Source organism: Vombatus ursinus, unplaced genomic scaffold, assembly GCF_900497805.2.
Source record: "Vombatus ursinus unplaced genomic scaffold, bare-nosed wombat genome assembly UNPS02009173.1, whole genome shotgun sequence".
Lineage (NCBI taxonomy): Eukaryota > Metazoa > Chordata > Mammalia > Diprotodontia > Vombatidae > Vombatus > Vombatus ursinus.
In genome coordinates, this window is record NW_020948951.1 from 7,826,035 (window position 1) to 7,845,052 (window position 19,018).

Genomic DNA, 19,018 nt, shown 5'->3' on the forward strand with positions numbered 1-19,018 from the left:
CTCTCTGGGATCCTTCCATTTACTTCCATTTGTCAAAGAGGTTGATTTTTGGAAAAGTTAGACAGTTTGCTTTTAGCTACTATTATGAGCTCAAGGTATGAGAGGTATATCTACCTCACCCTATTCTGGCCTTAGGTAAAGCTTATTTAGAGGAGAGTGACTTTGGGAAAACAAGTGTGGCATGTCTTAGAACCAATATGGTATATCAGCATAAGTAACTGCCATATTCTACTTTGAAATATTAGGAAGCTTTTGTAGCTTTTTTTTTTTGGGCTTTTTTGACCAAGCTAATGATTGGATTTATCAGTCTATCAAAAATGTTTATTGAGAGATGTATAGGGAGTTTGCTAGATTAGTGGTAGGGAACAGGTCCTCAAGAACAAGTTCTGTGAAGTTTGGATTCAGTCAAAGGGCCATACTTGAGGACTTAGAGGGCCACATGTGGCCTTGAGGCCACAGGTTCCCCACCCCTGTGCTAGATGATAAAAAAAAGTATAGAGTAGGCTCAGCTACCAAGATCCTAATGCAAAATATTGTCCACAAAACTCCATTCTAGCCCTCATGGCTATTTTGTGGATTAGGTGAAAGCAGTGTATAGCAGGGGGAGTCTGAGGACCCTTGGAGAGAGTCCTGGTACTTAAGTGTCCTTGTGACCTTGGACAAATCACTCTATGTCTGTGAGCCATATATGAGGAACACTGAATTTGTGGTTCAGATTCTGGCTTAGCAGCTACAACTTGATACCTATGTTGCCTTTACCTCACAGGATTTCACTTTCTTCATCTTTATAATGAGGAGTTAGGCAGGATGATTGATCCCTCCAGTTTCTTCTAGCTTTAAATCCTGTGCCCCTAACTACCAACATTTGTGGTAATTGAGTGTAAATGGCTTGTCTCTCAGACCAGATTGATGGGCTCTTTAAATTAGGAACCCAGTCTTATACCTAGGACTAAAATAAGAAATATGTGCCCTTGAGATAAGATTTGAAAATTATGTTCCCTGTGTTGCTGTGTAATAGAAGAATTAACCTTCTTTGTAATACACGATGTAATACACGATGACACAAAATAAATCTATCACAGTACTGTGAATATAGATGCTTAAGTGTTCATTGCTGTCAGTAGAATGTGAACTCCTTGAAGGTAGGGACTTTGTCATTTTATATGTCTAGTGTGTAGTGTGGTACTTTTCACATAATAGTTAAAAATATCTAGCTACATGCCTCTTAAACAGTTTTTTTCCTGGCATTTAAAAAAGTAATATTAAAAAGTATCCTTTTAAAGTACCATACTTGTGCATGTTATACCCTAAGTCATAATAATAACTAGCATTTATATAGCACTTTAAGTTTTACAGAGTACTTCACATATATTATCTCATTTGATCCTCACAACAAGCTTGCAAAGTAGATGCTGTTATTATCCCCATTTTTTAGATGAGGCTGAGAGAGGTTAAGTAATTTCCCTAGGATCATATAGCTGTTAAGTGTCTGAGTTAGGATTTGAACTTCCTAGCTTGCTTACACCTACTTCTAGTTTTGATTATACCTTTTTGCCTCTCCCATAGTACTTTGCATATGGTGCCTAGTGTGAGAGGCAGTATGGTATAATGGAAAAAACATTGGACTTGGAATCAGAAGACCTTGTTGCAAGTCCTAGGTCCACCACTAGCTAGGCATATTATCTTGGCCAAGTCAATTAATTTCTTGATTTCCTCATTTATAAATAGGCAATGATAATAATACTTGTAATAGTTACCTAAAAGGATTGTTGTGAGGCTTAAATGAACTCATGTATGTAAAGTGCCATATGAAGCATTGTTCAACATAAATAAAGGCAATTTATCATATAAAAAAAGATTGATTACGCACACACACAGACGTGTATATATACATAAATGGGTTTAATTTAGTCTGAATTGGTCACTGTTGAACTGTATATTCAATTGACATATGTGTCTGTTCTCTGAAATATCTTATGCAGGATAGTTACAGTTACGGACGATCCACACCTGCTAGCAGCTATGACAATAAACCGTATTACCAACCTACTGTTACCCAGGCTCAGCACACTGCCACAGACTCTTACTATCAATCAGGTGGGTGGTACTAGAACCTAGCATGTGCATATGTAAAAACACGTTGAATGCAAAGGGTAGTGGCAGGGAAATGGATTCATTTTTTCTATCTGAAAATAAATTCCAGGTACACATGAAGACAGAAGATGTTGTGAATTTCAGGTATTGTATATTATCTCTTAATGTCTCAAACAAAACTTGTAGATACAGGATATTAGATAAAATAAAAGATTTGACAACTGGGCTTATTAAGAAAGTTTCCTCAAAGCAGAAGCAAGTGATAAAATTCTCTTAATCTTGCCATCACCCATGAATGTGCTGCCTCCATAGTCAAGAATTCTGCAATTCCTTTATCTCACCATAATCTACTGACTTTCTGCCTCTTTCTATGCCTTCCCTTTCAAAACACTACTCTTCATCTGCACTGTGACCTCCAATCCCTTGACTCCTTAAAGACCTCTAAGATCATCTCCCCTACACTATCCATTTTTTCCTCTTCTCCCTATCTTGACCTCTTAGTGAATCAATTTAACTTGACACTGTCCACTTCTCTTGAATCCTTAGCCTTCTTATTATATTGCTGATTATTCCCAGCTAAGCCTTAGCCTTGGATTACACTTATCATTTGCCACCTTCACTCCTACACATGTGCTACTGAGAGAAGGTAGATAAATCATGCAACTCTTCTGACTGTCCACTACAAATTTATGTTTTACAACCTCAACTGGGTCCTCACTGCTGCTAGGCAATTCTGCTATACCTTGTCAGTTCACTATCCCTCTTTTCACAGCAGCTCTTTCAAACTTTTTCATCTCTCCTCAAACCTCCCATAATTTCCCTTCCCCCTACTTTCTCAGCTGAGAGCCTTGCCTAATATTTTACAGAAAAAATGGAGGCCATTCACCATGAGCTTCTTCTCTCCTCTTCCTCATCTCCCATCACTCAGATGCCTTCTGCCATCTTTTCCTACTTCATCCTTATCTCACATGATGAAGTGACCTTACTCCTTACCAGGATGCTATTCCATCTTGTCTCCTTCAACAGATTCCCACCTTTATCATCTCCATTTTCTCATTTATCTTCAATTTCTGCCTGTCTGCAGGATGCTTTCCTACTGCCTACAAATATGCCCATGTCTCCCCCATCCTGAAAAAACCCTTACTTGATTCTTCCATCCCACCTAACTATCATCCTATATCTCTTCTGTCCTTTGTAGCTAAATTCCTTGAAAAGACTGTCTACAATAAGTGCCTCCACTTTCTCTCCTCACATTCTCTTTTTTTTTAGCTAGGCAGTGGGGTTAAGTGACTTGCCCAGGGTCACACAGCTAGTAAGTGTTATGTGTCTGAGGCCAGATTTGAACTCAGGACCTCCTGAATCCAGGGCTGGTGCTGTATCCACTGTGCCACCTAGCTGCCCCCTCACACTCTCTTCTTAACCCCTTATAATCTGACTTCTGACCTCATTATTCCACTGAAACTTCTCTCAAGTTGCTAATGATCTCTTGGTTGTCAAATCCAGTGGCTTTTTCTCAATCCTTATTCTCCTTGACCTCTCTGCAGCCTTTGATTACTCTCTTCTCTTTGATACTCTCTTTTCTCTAGGTTATCATGACACCACTCTTTTCTGGCTCTTCTCCCTATCTGAGCACTCCTCCTCTGTCTGCTTTCCTAGATCCTCATCTAGATTACACTCTCTAACCATAGATGGCCTTCAAGGTTCTGTCTTGGTCCTCTTCTGTTCTCCCGCTATACTGCCTCATTTGGTGATGTCATCAGCTCTCATAGATTTAACTACCATCTCTATGCTGATGACTCTCAAATCTATCTTCCCTGCCCCAGTTTCTCTTCTGATCTCTAATCTTCCATCTCCAACTACTTGTCAAACATCTCTGAACTGGATCTCCAGTAGACATCTTTAATTCAATATGTCTAAAACAGAACTCATTTCTTTCTCCCTAAACCCTTCCTCCCTCCCCTCCTCCTCTGACCTTCCCTATTACTATTCCCTATTACTGTAGAGGGCAACACTATCCTCCTAGTCCCTCAGGTTCAAAACATGGGAGTAATCCTGGACTCCTCACTATCTCTCACCCCTCATATCCAAGCTGTTGCCAAGGTTTGTTGATTTCACCTTTGTATGATCTCTTGAATATGCCCCTTTCTTTCCTCTGACACTGCCACCACTTTGGTGCTTGTTCTCATCACCTCATGGCTGGATTATTCCACTCCAGTCCAGCTTCCAATTATCTACTAGTGATTTTCCTAAAACATCACTCCCCCCTTTTCCCCTAATAAACTTCAGTGGCTCCCCTTTGCCTCCAGAAGCAAATCCAGAATGATCTGTTTGGTATTTAAAGCTCCTAATAACCTAACCCCCTAACCTAATAGGAAATTAACTATATATCAAGTCAACCTTTTCCACTTTTAAGTTTTAGGAAGTTTTTTCAAGCCAAAATCTGTCTTTTAGTAGCTTCCATCTAGTTCTACTCTTTGTAACCAATGTAAGTCTTCTTATACCTCACGTCTTAGTATGTTCTCTTCAGTCAGTGACACTGGATTCCCAGCTATTCCATGAACAAGACACTCTGTCTCTTGACTCTGGGAGTTTTCTCTGTCTATCCCCCATGCCTGGAGTATTTTTCCTCCTTCACTCTGACTAGTGACCTCCCTGCTTCCATTAAGTCCCACTTAAAATCCTGCCTTCTACACGAAGCCTTCCCTAAGCCATTTGAATTCCAGTGCCTTTCTACTCTTAATTATTTCCTATTTATCTTGTAGATAGTTTGCTTTGTATGTATTTGTTTGCATGTTGCCTCCCTCATTAGATTGTAAACTCCTTGTATTCCTGTTGCTTAGCACAGTGCCTAGCACATAGTAGTCACTTAATGAATGTTTTTTGATTGATTAAGTATTTTGTAAGGTCCACAGTCTTAGAACTAGAAAGAATCTTAAACTTCATTAAATCCAAACCCCATATTTCAAAGGCTTTTGTTTGTTATCTACCTACTAAAGGAGGTTTTGATCATCAAAGCAGTGGTTATACTTAAACTCAGCTCCAAAGACGAGTAGCCTGCCCCTCACTCAGAATCTTTCTAGCCTGGTAGGACCTTTCACCATTTTATAGTCCACAATTTAGCATTTGTGAACCTAGGGTCCTCTCCATAGCATGAGAATGACTTGGAATAATAGAATTACAGAATGTTAGAGCTGGAAGTACTATAAGGTTTGGCATTAGAAAGGGACCTTGGAGATATTCTGGTTCAATCCTTTCATTTTATAGATAAGGAAGATGAAGGCCAAAGAGAATAAGTGGCTTTGCCACCAGGTAAATTAATCTGGGACAGGGACCTTTGGCCCAAGAGAAATATAAAAGGAGTTTTTAGGACTTTGGTGGGGAGCTCCTGAGACCTCAGGTAACCTCTTTGTTTATACTTTTTAATGTTCTTGGCAGTGTTTTTCATTTTTATCCTTTGCACTACTTTTAAACTGCCTAAAGGAACTTTTCAGTGGGAAGATTGGAATGTTTTTAGTAAAAGGACTTTTTGCTTAAACCGTTAGGCTATGAATGATCCATTGTACTAGTAGCCTAATAGTGTGACTGGGGACAACATTGCAAAGGCATGTGTTTGTTTCCTAGGTACTAAAGGAGGCTACAGTCAGCCTAGCAGTGGTTATAGTCAAACTCAGCCCCAAAGACAAGTGACCACAATTAAGCCAGTTCAGACAGTGAGTACCACGTCTTCAAGCTATAATGCTTACCCAGCAGTGACAACTATTCAGCCAAATGCACCTGCTTCCTCTATTCCTTCATATACCCCTTCTTCCTCATACAGTTCCACTTCGGCATCATATACTGGTAAGGAAAATCATATGGATGGAGACAATATTATGAGCTGTGACTTAGTTTTCATGAAAGATGAACTTCATGAAATTTGCTGTCTTTTTTTCTCCTGCCTCCCAGGATCCAGTTATTCCACTTATGATGCTTCAGTGTATTCCGCAGCCGACACGTACTATCCAGCACCACAGCAACTCCAGCCACCGCTTCAGCCCCCACCTCAGCCTCAGCCCATTACACCCCAGCAGCATCCACAGCCTCCACCACAGCCTCTGCAGCCTCCTCCCCTACCAAAGCCCACAGGGCCATCCCTGTGGGCTAACATAGGGTGTGGCACAAGTACCAGTTCTATCAGTAGCTTTCCCAAGAAACCACCTTTTCAGAACAAGCAGCTAAAACCCAAAGTACCCCTCAAACAACCCCAGCTGTACTACTGTGACATCTGCAAGATCAGCTGTGCTGGTCCCCAGGTCAGCAGAAATTCCCCCTGCTACATATTCATTCATTCATTCATTCACACATTCATTCATTCTTTCATAAAATCTCAGAGTTCAAAGGGCTTTCAGTGGTCAGTCACTTCATCCAACCCATGCCTGAGCAGGAATCTCCACTATAATATTCCAAACAAGTGGTTATCCATTCTCTGCTTCAGCAGCTCTGGGTAACAGGAAATTAACTATATATCAAGGCAGCCTTTTCCATTTTTAAGTTTTAGGAAGTTTTTTTCAAGCTAAAGTCTGTCTTTTAATAGCTTCCATCTAGTTCTGCTCTTTGGAACCAAACAAATGAAATCTAATCCCATTTCCACATGACAGTCTTTCAGAAATTTAAAGACAGCTATAATCTTCCCTCCCCTAGACTTCTAGTCTCCAAGCTAAGTGTCTTCAGATTCTTTAACCTGATCCTTATATGTCATGGCCTACAAACCTCTCAACAAATACTTATTGGTAAGGGGGATATAGAAAAGAATAAGATAGAGCATTCTTACAGATTTGCTTTTAAAGGTCTGTTGTACTTCCTTTCTTCCTGCCAGAACAAAAATGCTTTGCTCACTACCTTTGGCTCTCGGAAGGTTAATACAGTTGAGCTTCTAAGGCAAGAGGGCAAAACACTTATTTGTAGCTGTTAATTATAATAGCTCACGTAGAGTGCTTTCCTCACAACCATTCTTTGAAGGCAAGTAATAGAAGTAGCATTATCCTAATTTTACAGATGAGGTCCAGAAAAATGAAGTGATTTACTCATGACCATATAAGTTGTTAAGCATGCAAGAGCCAGGACAAAAAATCAGCACCTTTGACTGCAAGTCCATTTTTCTCTCTACTATATTGTGTTGCCTGTTGGTATTAGGTGAGAAGATAAAAACCATTGCCTTTTATAAGCATTTACTGTGATCCAAGTGAAAAAAGTTCACAAAACAAGATAACCTATAAACCAAGAATATCATTTGGTAGGTATTAGAACTGAGTGCTTCTTTTTCTTTTTCTTATTCTTTTTTTAAAGGTGGCTAGTTAGTGCAGTAGATAGAGCTGGGCTTAGTGTCCGGAAGACCTGGTTTCACAGCTGGCCTCAGACACTTACACTTACTAGCAGTGTGACCCTAGACAAGTCAGTTAATCTCTGTCAGTTTCCTCAGCTGTAAAATGGGGAAAATAATAATAACTACTTCCTAGGGGAGTTGTGAAGAACAAATGAGATAGTATTTGTGAAGTGCTTAGCACCGTTCCTGGCACATAATTGACACATAATAAATGTTTGTTTTTTCCCTTCCTTGAAACTATGTTGTTTTAATAATATGAAAGAAAGGAGTGGTTTATGAGTAAATACTGATGTAGTCTTATCTGCTGCTGAAGATACTAACCAAATCAACTTTAGAAGCTACCTGATACTGACTTAGTTGTGTTTTACTGGTGACAGTTTAGTAGATTTGGTCGTATTGTAATTGCTTCCTCATTTCTTTTAGTGTAGAAACTCTATGAAAGTTCATTTTTTATATAACCAGTATTGTCCTTCACTAAAGTTGTCCAGTACCTTCTATGTTCTGTGGATGTAATCTGGGTTCTCAAAGATTATACCAGTAGAACACAAGCTCTGACAGATCTTACCAATTTTGAGAAAAAGGCTTTTTGTATGATCCTGGTGAAGATCTATGTATTTGTCCTTTAATGGTCTATGGACAGTTAGGTTGTGCAGCGGAGAGAGCACTGGGCCTGGAGTTAGGAAAAGCCGAGTTCAAATTTGACCTCAGAAACTTATGGCCTTGGGCAAGTTGCTTAACCTCTGTTTGCCTCAGTTTCTTCATCCATAAAATGAGAATAATAGCATCTATTGCCCAGGGTTATTGTGAGGATCAAATGAGATAGTAATTGTAAAGCCTGTAGCATAGTGCCTAGCATATAGTAAATGATATAGAAATGTTAGCTATTACTATTATTGTTAAGCACACAAACAGGCCCATTGCTTGAGAGTCGATCACTAGATGACTAATTTTTAGGCCATCACAGCTCATGAAACTATCTATTGAGATATTGAGGGTTTACAATATGCATTGGTGTAATAAGGGATTCTTGAATCTTTGAAGTAAGAATTGCTATTGATGTTTGTAAATCAATGAAAGCTGCATACTTATAAATAACATGATGAGAAGAATCAGTGATGAAATATATGAGGGGAGGGTCTATAGTTGGTCACTCAGGAGTCATTGATCAATTATAAATCCTGACCTGATTGATCACAGCATAAAACCTCCTGCTGCATTTCCCTTTATATTTCCCAAGAACCTGAACATCAGCATTCCCGTTATCTTCTGCCTTTGTCAAGCCTGTATCCCTGTGATGGTCTCAAGACAATTTTAAAGGTACATTCTTCTCACAAAAAGGTTGAGGACTCCAAGATTCCATGACATATTATAGAATAAAATCTGGGGGCAGGAGGATTGTCAAGGATCATCTAGTTAGTTGAGCCTCACATTTGAGCAGGAGTCTTTGCAGTGACGTTCATAACAAGTAGTCGTCCAGACTATGCTTGAAGAACTCCAGTGATGGAGAAATCTTAGTACTTTCCAAGGCAGTTCAGATCTCTTAGTTCCTCAGTGTGCTAGCAAATGGATTGTTTATTATGCCTTAATTACATTGTCAGGCTTTTATCACTTTCTGTCTAGCGATGTGTATAGTCAGATGTAGAAGAGAATAGTACCTTCACCTTTAGTACTCTCAACTTCATATAACAGACTAAAAGCTATATAAGAGTACACTTCTCAGACAACAAGCATTTGAAGAAGAGAGCTGTAATGTCCTTACAAATGGCTTATTTTCAAGGACTAAATGTAATTTTTTTGGTGGGTTTGGACAAGTGATAAAGCCGTGGGTGAGCTCACAATTTAGATGTCACCCTCAACTCCTCCCTCTCCCTTACTCCTTGTATCTAATCTGTTGCCAAGGCTTGCCCATCTCACTTTTGAAACATCTCTTAAATATGCCCCCTTCTCTTCTCAGATGTTGCAGTCACCCTGGTGCAGGCCCTCATCTCCTCATGTCTGGACTGTCTCAATAGCCCCCTCATTGGTCTGCCTGCCACAAGTCTCCCCCAACTCTAGTCTGCCCTCCTTTCAGCTGCAAAGTGATTTTCCTAAAATTTGGTTCCAACTGTGTCATTTACCTACCCAGTAAAGTCCAGTGGCTTCATATTACCTCCAAGATCAAATACCCTCAGTTTGGTATTCATGTCCTTTATAACCTGCTTCCCTCCCCTCCTTTCCAGTCTTCTTACACCTTGCCCTTGCCACATACTTTATGATACAATGACACTGGCTTCCTTGCTATTTCCCGAATAAGACACTACATCTGTCCACCCCAGGCATTTTCTCCGGCTGTATCTTGTGCCTAGAATGTTCTTCCTGCTCATCTTGGTTTCCTTACTTCCTGGCTTCTTTTAAGTCCCAGCTAATATCCTACCTTCAACAGGAAACCTTTCCCAATCCTTATTAATTGTGGTGCCTTCCCTTGTCAATTATTTCCTCTTTATCCTGTGTATAGCTTGTTTGTGCATATTTGTTTGTTGTGGTTTCCCCAAATAGACTGTGAATTTCTTGAGGAAAGGAACTGTCTTTTGCCTTTTTGTAGTCGCATTACTTAGTATTGTGCCTGACACATAGTAGGTGCTTAATAAATGCTTATTGATTGACTATTTGACTGGAGCCACAGAAAATTAGTTGCTCAGGTAACTTGTTTTACCTCAATGATTCATGTCTGATATACACATGCCATTTAGAATCTTGACTTGAGACCACTCCTTGAGCTTTGGTCAGTAGTTCTCTTCAGCACTTGTTTGAAAGCTGAAGCTCTGGAAGCGGTCTGCTCAGTGAATCCAGAGAAATAAAGAAAATATATTAGGGAAGGAAGAGTGTAGATAGAATTTGACATTGATAAATAAATTGACTTTAAAACAATTTTTGAGGTTGAGGTCATAGGACCTTTTGTTTTAAAGAAATCACAAGATGAGGCCAACTGATTATACTCAAGATTGGAATAGTATAGGACAAGAGAATTAAGGATTCATTATAGTTTTCCTTGGTAGTGAATAGTCCTTCTGTTCATTAGCAGCTGTTAAAAAGGGAAACATATTTCATGTTATTTCAGGAGATATAGGCTGCTTTAGTATCTGTAGACAAGTTCCGAAAAGGCTATAGTGGTTTAAATCCTAAGTAAATTTTCTTTAGTTGCTGCCTTCTTAGTAAGTAAGGCTTTATTTTTAAGAATGAAAGGAAACTGGTTTTTAATCTACCTATATCTACATCTACTTTTTTTTTCTACATCTGTCTGTCGATTCATTCATTTATTTATTATTTTGCCTGGTGATACTAAGTGCATTAGTTCTGGTCAGTAAGGTTATACATACACATGGAATCTCACAAATGAGTGAATGAAACACACAATAGACTTTTAGTTCCCAATGCCTAGATGTTAGGACTGCCAAGCTAATGATGACCAGATACTTAGTGAATTATGTTGAAGAGGCAGTGTTTGGCTGATCTCCGTGCAAACCTTGAGACAAACTTTGTTTTGCTCTTCGATTTCAGACCTACAGGGAGCATTTAGAAGGACAGAAGCACAAAAAGAAAGAAGCAGCTCAGAAGTTGGGTAACCAGTCAAACATTGGCATGCGTGGGATTCAAACACAGCTGCATTGTGAGCTCTGTGATGTGTCTTGTACAGGAGCAGATGCATATGCAGCACATATCCGGGGATCCAAACATCAGAAGGTATGGGTTGCTTCGCTGTGCCCTATTTCTCCTGCTTACCCAGAAACCCCATTGACCCCTTGAGTTTCTTTTACCCCCTCAGCCCTTTGAATTCCCAATCTAGGAGGGATCTTAAGCTATAAGGGGACTTATCACTTTGATTCTTTGGTTACTTATTTTTTTTAAACCCCTGGTTAGGAGTTGTGAAAATGGAATTAAATATACTAATTGGAGTGACACATGAGATTTGAGACTGATTATAATCTCTTTTCTTTGAATAGGAAGTTAAGAGAGTGCATATACATTTTGATGCCCTCCAAGTATACACGAACACAGGCATAGACACATACACAAGTGTGGGTGGGTGGGGAGGTATTGTATATATCCATAAACTGCAATATCAGTGACTAAACTTAACACTTGCATGAGTAGGTTATATCTGTGGGACAAAGGTGAGTGGTAGCATTCTTGTTAATTTCCAGGGCCAGGGAATAATTTCCCCTATGCTTTCAAAAGGATAATTGGGAACATGACTGTCCCTTAAGTTGCTGCAGACTTTGGTAATATATAAAAGATTGTTGTACCTTTACTTAGCACCATAGTTTGCTTTTAAGCTATTGGTCCTCACCTTTCGTTTTCAAGTCTTCCTTAAAGTCGGGAAGACCTGGGTTCAAGACCTGCATCTTACATATGCTGGATGTGTGACTCTAGGCAAATCACTTAACCTCTCAGTGTCCCAGGCAACTCTCTGAGACTATATGTTGCAGAGCATGTGCCATTCTGCGTTGGTGAAGGGTATTTCCTCCTTGGAAGTTCCCTATATAAATGAAATCATAGATCTGGTCCAAAAAAAAAAGCAAAAAAGGTAAATTTTGGTAACATTCATCCAACCATTCACTCAGCAGCAATTAAGTGAGCACCTATTAAGTGAAAAGCACTGTGTGATATTAAGTGAGATGACATATATAAAACACTCTGCAAAAATTAAGATACTGTGTAAATGTCAGTTAAAATTATTGGGACATGGTCCCTTCATTCATGAAGCTTATGATTCAGCAAGAAGAAAACTAAAGCTGTAGCTTGAATGGCTTCTAAGTATGTTCTTACAGAAATACTGTCCTTCCCAGGAATTTACTAGGAGTAGTCTTGAACATGTTCTCCTTGACAGCTGTTATATGGTGTATTTCAGGTTATTAAATTACATACAAAGTTGGGGAAACCCATCCCTTCAGTGGAGCCGGTGTTAGTGAACTCTGTTCCTACCAACATAGTGAATAAGTTGGCTCCCCATGTCACTACTACTGCCACAACTTCTGTCACACCAGCTAAAGCAGCAAATGTAGCCATTGCCAACAGCACAAGCTACCCAAGAAGGCCGGTACTGACCAAGAAATCATTTACCTCAAAGATAACATATGTGGGTATGTCTCTTTAAACTTCATTTTTAATTCAGTTAATTGTTATTGAAGCATTGCTTTATATATCTTTCTTTGCATTATTGCCCACTTCTTTTTTTTGAAGTGCCTATTGAAGGAACACTTGCAGGTCTCCTACACTTTCAGACTCAGGAGTATTGGATAGATTTCAGAAATAATCCTTGATTTAATTCAATTCACCTAACTTTTATTGTCATGGTTTCACAGACTTAGTGAGAAGTAATTTTAGTTGACATTTTTGTTTATAAATAGTCTATGAAATAAAAAATTCTATCTTCTGGTAAGAGTTTGAAATAAGAATCCAAGGAACTGAGTTATTTTTCCTCCTCTGCTACTGACATACTGAAAGGCCGTTGATATTTCCCCAAGCAGGAACTGAGTGGTTCTACTAGTCGGCTTCAAGGAGTTCTTGGAAGAATTAGACAGTGGATTCATTACTCCCCTTTAACCTTAGGAGGATGCAATGCCTCTATCTTGTAGGTCCTAGAGAATGGTATGGTTACCATTCCAACTGTGTACCCAACATCCCTATTACTGAGAAAAACTTCCTTCTACATACTGGCTTTTAGAGTGAACCAGTTTGGCCTCTAGAATGTTGCAGGGGAAGTGGTGGATTAAGGCATCATTTTTAGAGCTCTAGATTTCTTGGTTTGGCCGTCTGTATCCCATTTCTCTTAGGCCTAGGAAACATATAGGAAGTGTAATTTTAGATCCAGAGGAAACAATCTGACCAAACTCTATAAGACTTTTTCCTCTATTATATATATCAACAAACATTTATTGAGCAAGCATGTAGTACAATTATCCCTTCCACATCACAGGGGTTAGAGGCATGGTGCCCCCAGGATCTGAAAAATCTCTGTAAGATTTTTTGGCTCTCCTTTCAGAATTCTGAATTATTATGGTATTGAAAGATAAAATATATTGATATTATGCAATACTATGCATATATTTTATGCATTTCTGAGTTTCTAACTTTTTCTATGTCATTTGCTGGCCTTCGTGTATCATCTGTGGCTTCCACAAAACTCCCCGAAAATTCCCAGTTAATTTCTTATGCTGACCCATGATATATTGAAACCACAATGGGGAAAGTTGCAATGTGGAAGGGATGACTGTAGAAGCTCTAAGTGATTTTAATAATATCGTATTCTTTATATGTGCTTCTAAAGCAAAATTCCATATGTTTCATAGTTACTGGGTAAATACAATAATTCTTAAAGAACTTCACTATTGATTAATTGATAGCTTTTGATTTTGAGTTGTTCCTGTTTTGTGATAACTAAACTTATCATACCTCTCTATTTTTGAGGACTGATTGCTTAGAAAAACCATAGGCTTGGCATTTCCTTGGGCATATTCAGAAGCATAGCTTTGAGAGCTGGAAAAGTTATAGGATGGCCTATTTGGGAGGTGGTTGTTTGGTGTTGTAAGGAGAATTAATGCTGTGATGGATTTGTAACATAGTCCCTAATGATAGGATATAGATGACCTTTAGTTTTTAGACCTGGAGCAGGTTAAAAGTAATTCAGTTCTTTGCATTCAGGGACTAACAAGCCACAGGCAGCTGGCAACAGACTTGAAGAGGAGACAGTGGTCCGGTCAAAATCAGAGCTGCCAAATGAGCAGTCCACACATGAGAATTCTGGGGACGCTTCTGGTGGCTTGTTTGATGTGCAGCCAGTAGGACATGACTATGTGGAAGAGGTAATTTTGAACAGCGTTCGTTATCTGCATCAACACAGTACCTACCATTTAATGTGAGACTTTGAATGATCATAACCATGAAATATAAATAAATTCAGATTTTTTAAAAACTCGGAAGACTGTTTTCATGAAAAGTTTTAAAATTCACCTGCAAGTCTTTATGGAAAAAAAATTTACAATATCACGAAGAAATTTTTTAAATCTTAGAAAGTAGAGCTGGAGTACTAGAAAGTGACAACAGGGAGACCATGAGATGGGCAGGGAAGGCCACTGAATGTTCTCCTTCAGGTTAACTTCACCTCTTTTGCCTCTGTCTGCAGGATAGAATGATGGAGAGAGGACTCATAGAATGTTAGAGCGAGAAGGGATAGCTGAAATAATTGAATCTTCCCTTCTCCTCTTAGAGATGGCTGAACTGGGGTTCCAAAATCTTAGGATCGTATATTTAGAGCTAGAAGGGACCCTCGAGGCCATCTACTCTAATTCTTTTATTTTGTAGATGAATAACCCAGGCCTAGAGAGCTTAAGTGACTAGCCCATGATTACACAGAGAGCTAGGATTTTCATCCAAGCTTTCTGATTTCTTCTGACTCTTTTGGCTCCGGGTTACACGGTTAGTTAGTGGCAGAGCCAAGACTTGAACACAGGAGTCTCCTGATTCCCAGTCCAGGGTTCTTTCTGCTTTACTACACTGCTTCAGTTCAGCATTAACTCTTTATGTATAGCACGTAATTTTTGAAACCCCATATGGAGCTGTTTATTAAGAACTTGAGCATGCCATCTAAGGTATAAGGCATTCAGTTTTTTCCCACTGATAACATGTAAAATTGTAAGATTGGAGGGAACCTCCTATATAATAATAATAATAATAATAATAATAATAATTAGCAATTATATGGCACTTTAAGGTTTACAAAGTGCTTTACAAGTATAATCTCATTTGATCCTCATAACAACTCTGGGAGGTAGGTGTTATTATTATCCCTGTAGATGAGGAAACTGAGGCTGAGAGAGGTTAAGTAATTTGCCCAGGATCACATCACTAGTATCTAATTTTTTTTTAGGCAATTGGGGTTAAATGACTTGCCCAGGGTCACACAGATAGTAACTGTCTAAGGCCAGATTTGAATTCAGGTCTTCCTGACATCAGGGCTGGTGCTCTGTCCACTGAGCCATCTAGCTGCTCCTTACATCACTAGTATCTATACAGAACAGGTTAGAATATGGTCTTATCTTAATTTTAAAAATCCTTAGGACTGGAAATTGCAAGACCTTTCTTTAACCTATACTAGGAATAGACAACCCTTATCGGTAAGAATTTCTTCCATATGTTTAGCCCAAGCAATATGAGATTATTGTTTTCAAAGGTTCCCATAATTGTAAAGGTCTTTGAATTCCTAAAATTCTACTTGTTTTAATTTTGGTATTTTCTGTTGAACCCATATGTATGTATTTATATTTTTATTGACTTAGTACCTACTATGTTCTAGGTCCTGCAAAACTAAGAAGTTGTAAGATGGTCCATTTCCTTGAGGAGCTTGAGGTTTTAATGGGGATATACAATTTCTACACTTGAAAAAAATCAAAGAACACTATGACAGAATAGAGTCAAAGGCCAAAAGTTATATTATGTAATATGGTTAGGCCCAGATAAAGAAGGGTGAAGATGTGTCCAGTTTAGGTGGGGAATAAGAATGCAGTTGGCATGGGGCCTGAAAAAGGCTGAACGGTGTACTGTGACTCTTTAGATTCCAAGTTAAGTGGTTTTTCTACCATGTTGTCACACCACCCCTCTTTACTTTGCTCACCTGTACTCAATATGAACAGAATGTGAGAAGTCCTTTTTAGTGATAGTTAGATTGCTGAAATGGTAGTAGTTCCTTTGAAAACTGTCAAATTAAAGTCCTCGATCAGATACCAAACAAGGAGAAGGAAACCCCCAACTTTTATTCAATATTCAGCAAATATTTTTAAAGTGTCTATTGAATAGGTAGAGGGGCAGCATTGCATGGAGTCAGGAAGACCTGGTTCAAGTCACCTCTGTCACATACTGATATTATGACCCTGGGCTAGTCATTTAACTTCTCAGGACCCCAAGGCAATTTTCCAAGACCGTACTTTGCCAAGAAGAAGCCAATATGCATTGGTAGAGGGAATTGTTCACTGAATGCTCTTTATGCTGATGATATCACACAGGTCTTGTCAAAAACAAAAAGCTGGTTTAGCATGTAGGTCCTAACCTGGAGCAGAGCCAAGTCCACACTTGGTTGACAGTTAGATTTTAGTTTCTCCTTCATGTGATTACATGAAGCAAAGCATTATGCTAGTCAGTGGGAAGAGACCAAGTTTAGAAGAAACACGGCCATTTCCATCATAGAGCTTATGGTCAGGTAGGGGAGTCAGATGCAGCAGAGGTAACTACAACATATAGCACTAGAGAGTTGTGAAACAAAGTGCTGAGTTTCTTAAGTTTGCTTCTAATATTGGTGACGTATGAGATAACCACCACTTTGGGACCTGCCAGGAGTATCATGCCAATTTTTTTTTAACAGTGTGTTCCTACAAATGGTATTAGGAACGTAATAGTTGGCTGTTTTGTGGTCAGTGTTAAAAATGTAGGCACAGTGTCTGAAATTTGAGCAATTTAGGGGTTCTTAGATTTTTTTCAAGCTGCATGTGATTGCTAAACTTTGATTGGTGTCTCAGGTACACAATGATGAAGGAAAAATGATTCGGTTTCACTGTAAGCTGTGTGAGTGCAGTTTTAATGATCCTAACGCCAAGGATATGCACCTGAAGGGGCGTCGGCACCGACTACAATACAAGGTGAGATATTAGCTGCTCTTTAATAGTTCTGCTCCTACAGAATGAGCTCTGTTAGATGGAAGTGACCATTCCAACAGATTAGGAAAGTAAAAATGCTTTTGTTCATTTAGTCATAGGTCCCAAAGCGGGAAATGCCACCCCCAGGGGGGTGGTAGTAGCCTTGGGTGCAGTTGGGGGGTGTTGAATAAAAATAAGGGGGCAGTGGAAGCATAAGGAAAGAAGAGAAGATAAGAAAATTTTGAAAAACTGTTCGCACGTGTTTCATCTGTTGTGTAATAGAGTTAAAGTCATAGTGATTACAATATTTTCCAAATAAACACACAAAATGCAAGTTATAACTGATCAGTGGTCAAGTTCACTGAAAGGTTTTAACACACAAGTGTTGGCAGGTGAGCCTGTTACCCATTGTTGGGAAGTCCAGCATATATCAGCAAGAATATGTGCATGTAATGACTTGTTTACAATATGATACTATATGGTTACATGATGCAATATTGCATCATCAAAATTTCAATGCAGGAACCCCCCCCACAAATTTACAATAAATTATTAATTTAAGATGCATCATTTAAAAAATTATATTTTTTGAAATGATGCAAATTAAAAAAAAACCCTTATAGGGTTAAAGACAGTAGATTTCAGGGGATGGGTGGGGGGCTGAGTAATATTTTTTTGAAAAGGGGGAAGTAGGCCAAATAAGTTTGGGAACTTCTGATTAGTCTATTAGTGCTAAAGCTTTGCATAATCTGAACAACGTACTAAAAAAAAGTCCCTAAAAGTTGTTCCTAAAAAGTCCTTCTCCCATTCTGTTCATATCATATACAGGTGAGCAAAGTAAAGAAGGACAGGGTGACATAGTGGGAAAACTATTAGAACTGGAGTCAGGGGCGCTGCAACCCCACCCCCCTGCCACTGCCAGATCATGACCCAGCTCAGACAAATCTTACCTGTGTGATTAGCAAGTCAACTAATCAGAACCACAGACTTTTCATCTATAGAATAAGAATAATAGGGCTTAGCCTACAAGCTTCACGGGGTTGTAAGGAAAATCACTTGTACAGTATATTTGTTATATAAATGTAAATATTATTATTGGCAAGAATTACACAAGACAAGGTGTGGGTATTTATGAATACACCAGTGGAAGGTATATGGTTATTATTATTTTTATAACTTATTGTGATAATTACAATAATAACTAGCATTTCTATAAGACTTTAAGGTTTATAGAGTGCTTTCCTGGAGTTACCTCATTTGATATTCATAACAACCCTGGGAAGTAGGTGTTATTATTATCCTTGTAGATGAGGAAACCGAGATTGAGAGAGGTTAAGTGATTTGCCCAGGGTCACACAGCTAGTAAATTAAGCCAAATTTGAACTCAGATCCTCCTGTCTCCAGGCCCAGTGCTCCATCCACTGCACCAACCTACCTGCTTATGTGCTTCAGGGCCAGGATGACCTGAGTTCAGATGTTGTCTCTGACTCACATACTGGCTATGTGAACCTTCACAGGTCAGTTAACTTCTTACTATTGTAGGCAGTTCTCCAAGACTATAAATTGCAGAGAAGGTGCTGATGTGCATTTGTAGAAGTGTCCTCACTATAGAGTTCCTTATACCAGGGAAATCACAAGTCTGGTCCTTATCCCTATCCCTATTAGAAGTCCTTCTATGATGCCTTACCATAGTGTGGAGGTGATCCTGGGTCCTTGAAGGCTAAACTCTCACAGGTTAGACCATGTATAATTGACCATGTATAATTCAAATATAATCCCAAGTACACACTAATCCTGCTGCCCAAGAATTAAAAATGGAGAGGTATATTACTAGTAGATTTTTCCAGTAGGCAATGAATGCTTTGGCTTGGCAAACAGAGAAAAACAAATTATCATG

General features: G+C 39.0%; 1 protein-coding gene across 1 annotated transcript in view; it reads left to right on the top strand.

Annotated features, from left to right (window-relative positions):
• Nucleotides 1-19,018, top strand: part of ZFR2 (zinc finger RNA binding protein 2) — a 139,768-nt gene that overhangs the window by 43,042 nt on the left and 77,708 nt on the right. Inside the window, exons 3-9 of the mRNA XM_027851298.1 lie at nt 1,983-2,097; nt 5,716-5,934; nt 6,040-6,386; nt 10,994-11,176; nt 12,345-12,576; nt 14,138-14,298; nt 17,005-17,124. Of these exons, the coding sequence (XP_027707099.1) occupies nt 1,983-2,097; nt 5,716-5,934; nt 6,040-6,386; nt 10,994-11,176; nt 12,345-12,576; nt 14,138-14,298; nt 17,005-17,124 (1,377 nt within the window). The remainder of the gene's footprint in view (nt 1-1,982; nt 2,098-5,715; nt 5,935-6,039; nt 6,387-10,993; nt 11,177-12,344; nt 12,577-14,137; nt 14,299-17,004; nt 17,125-19,018) is intronic.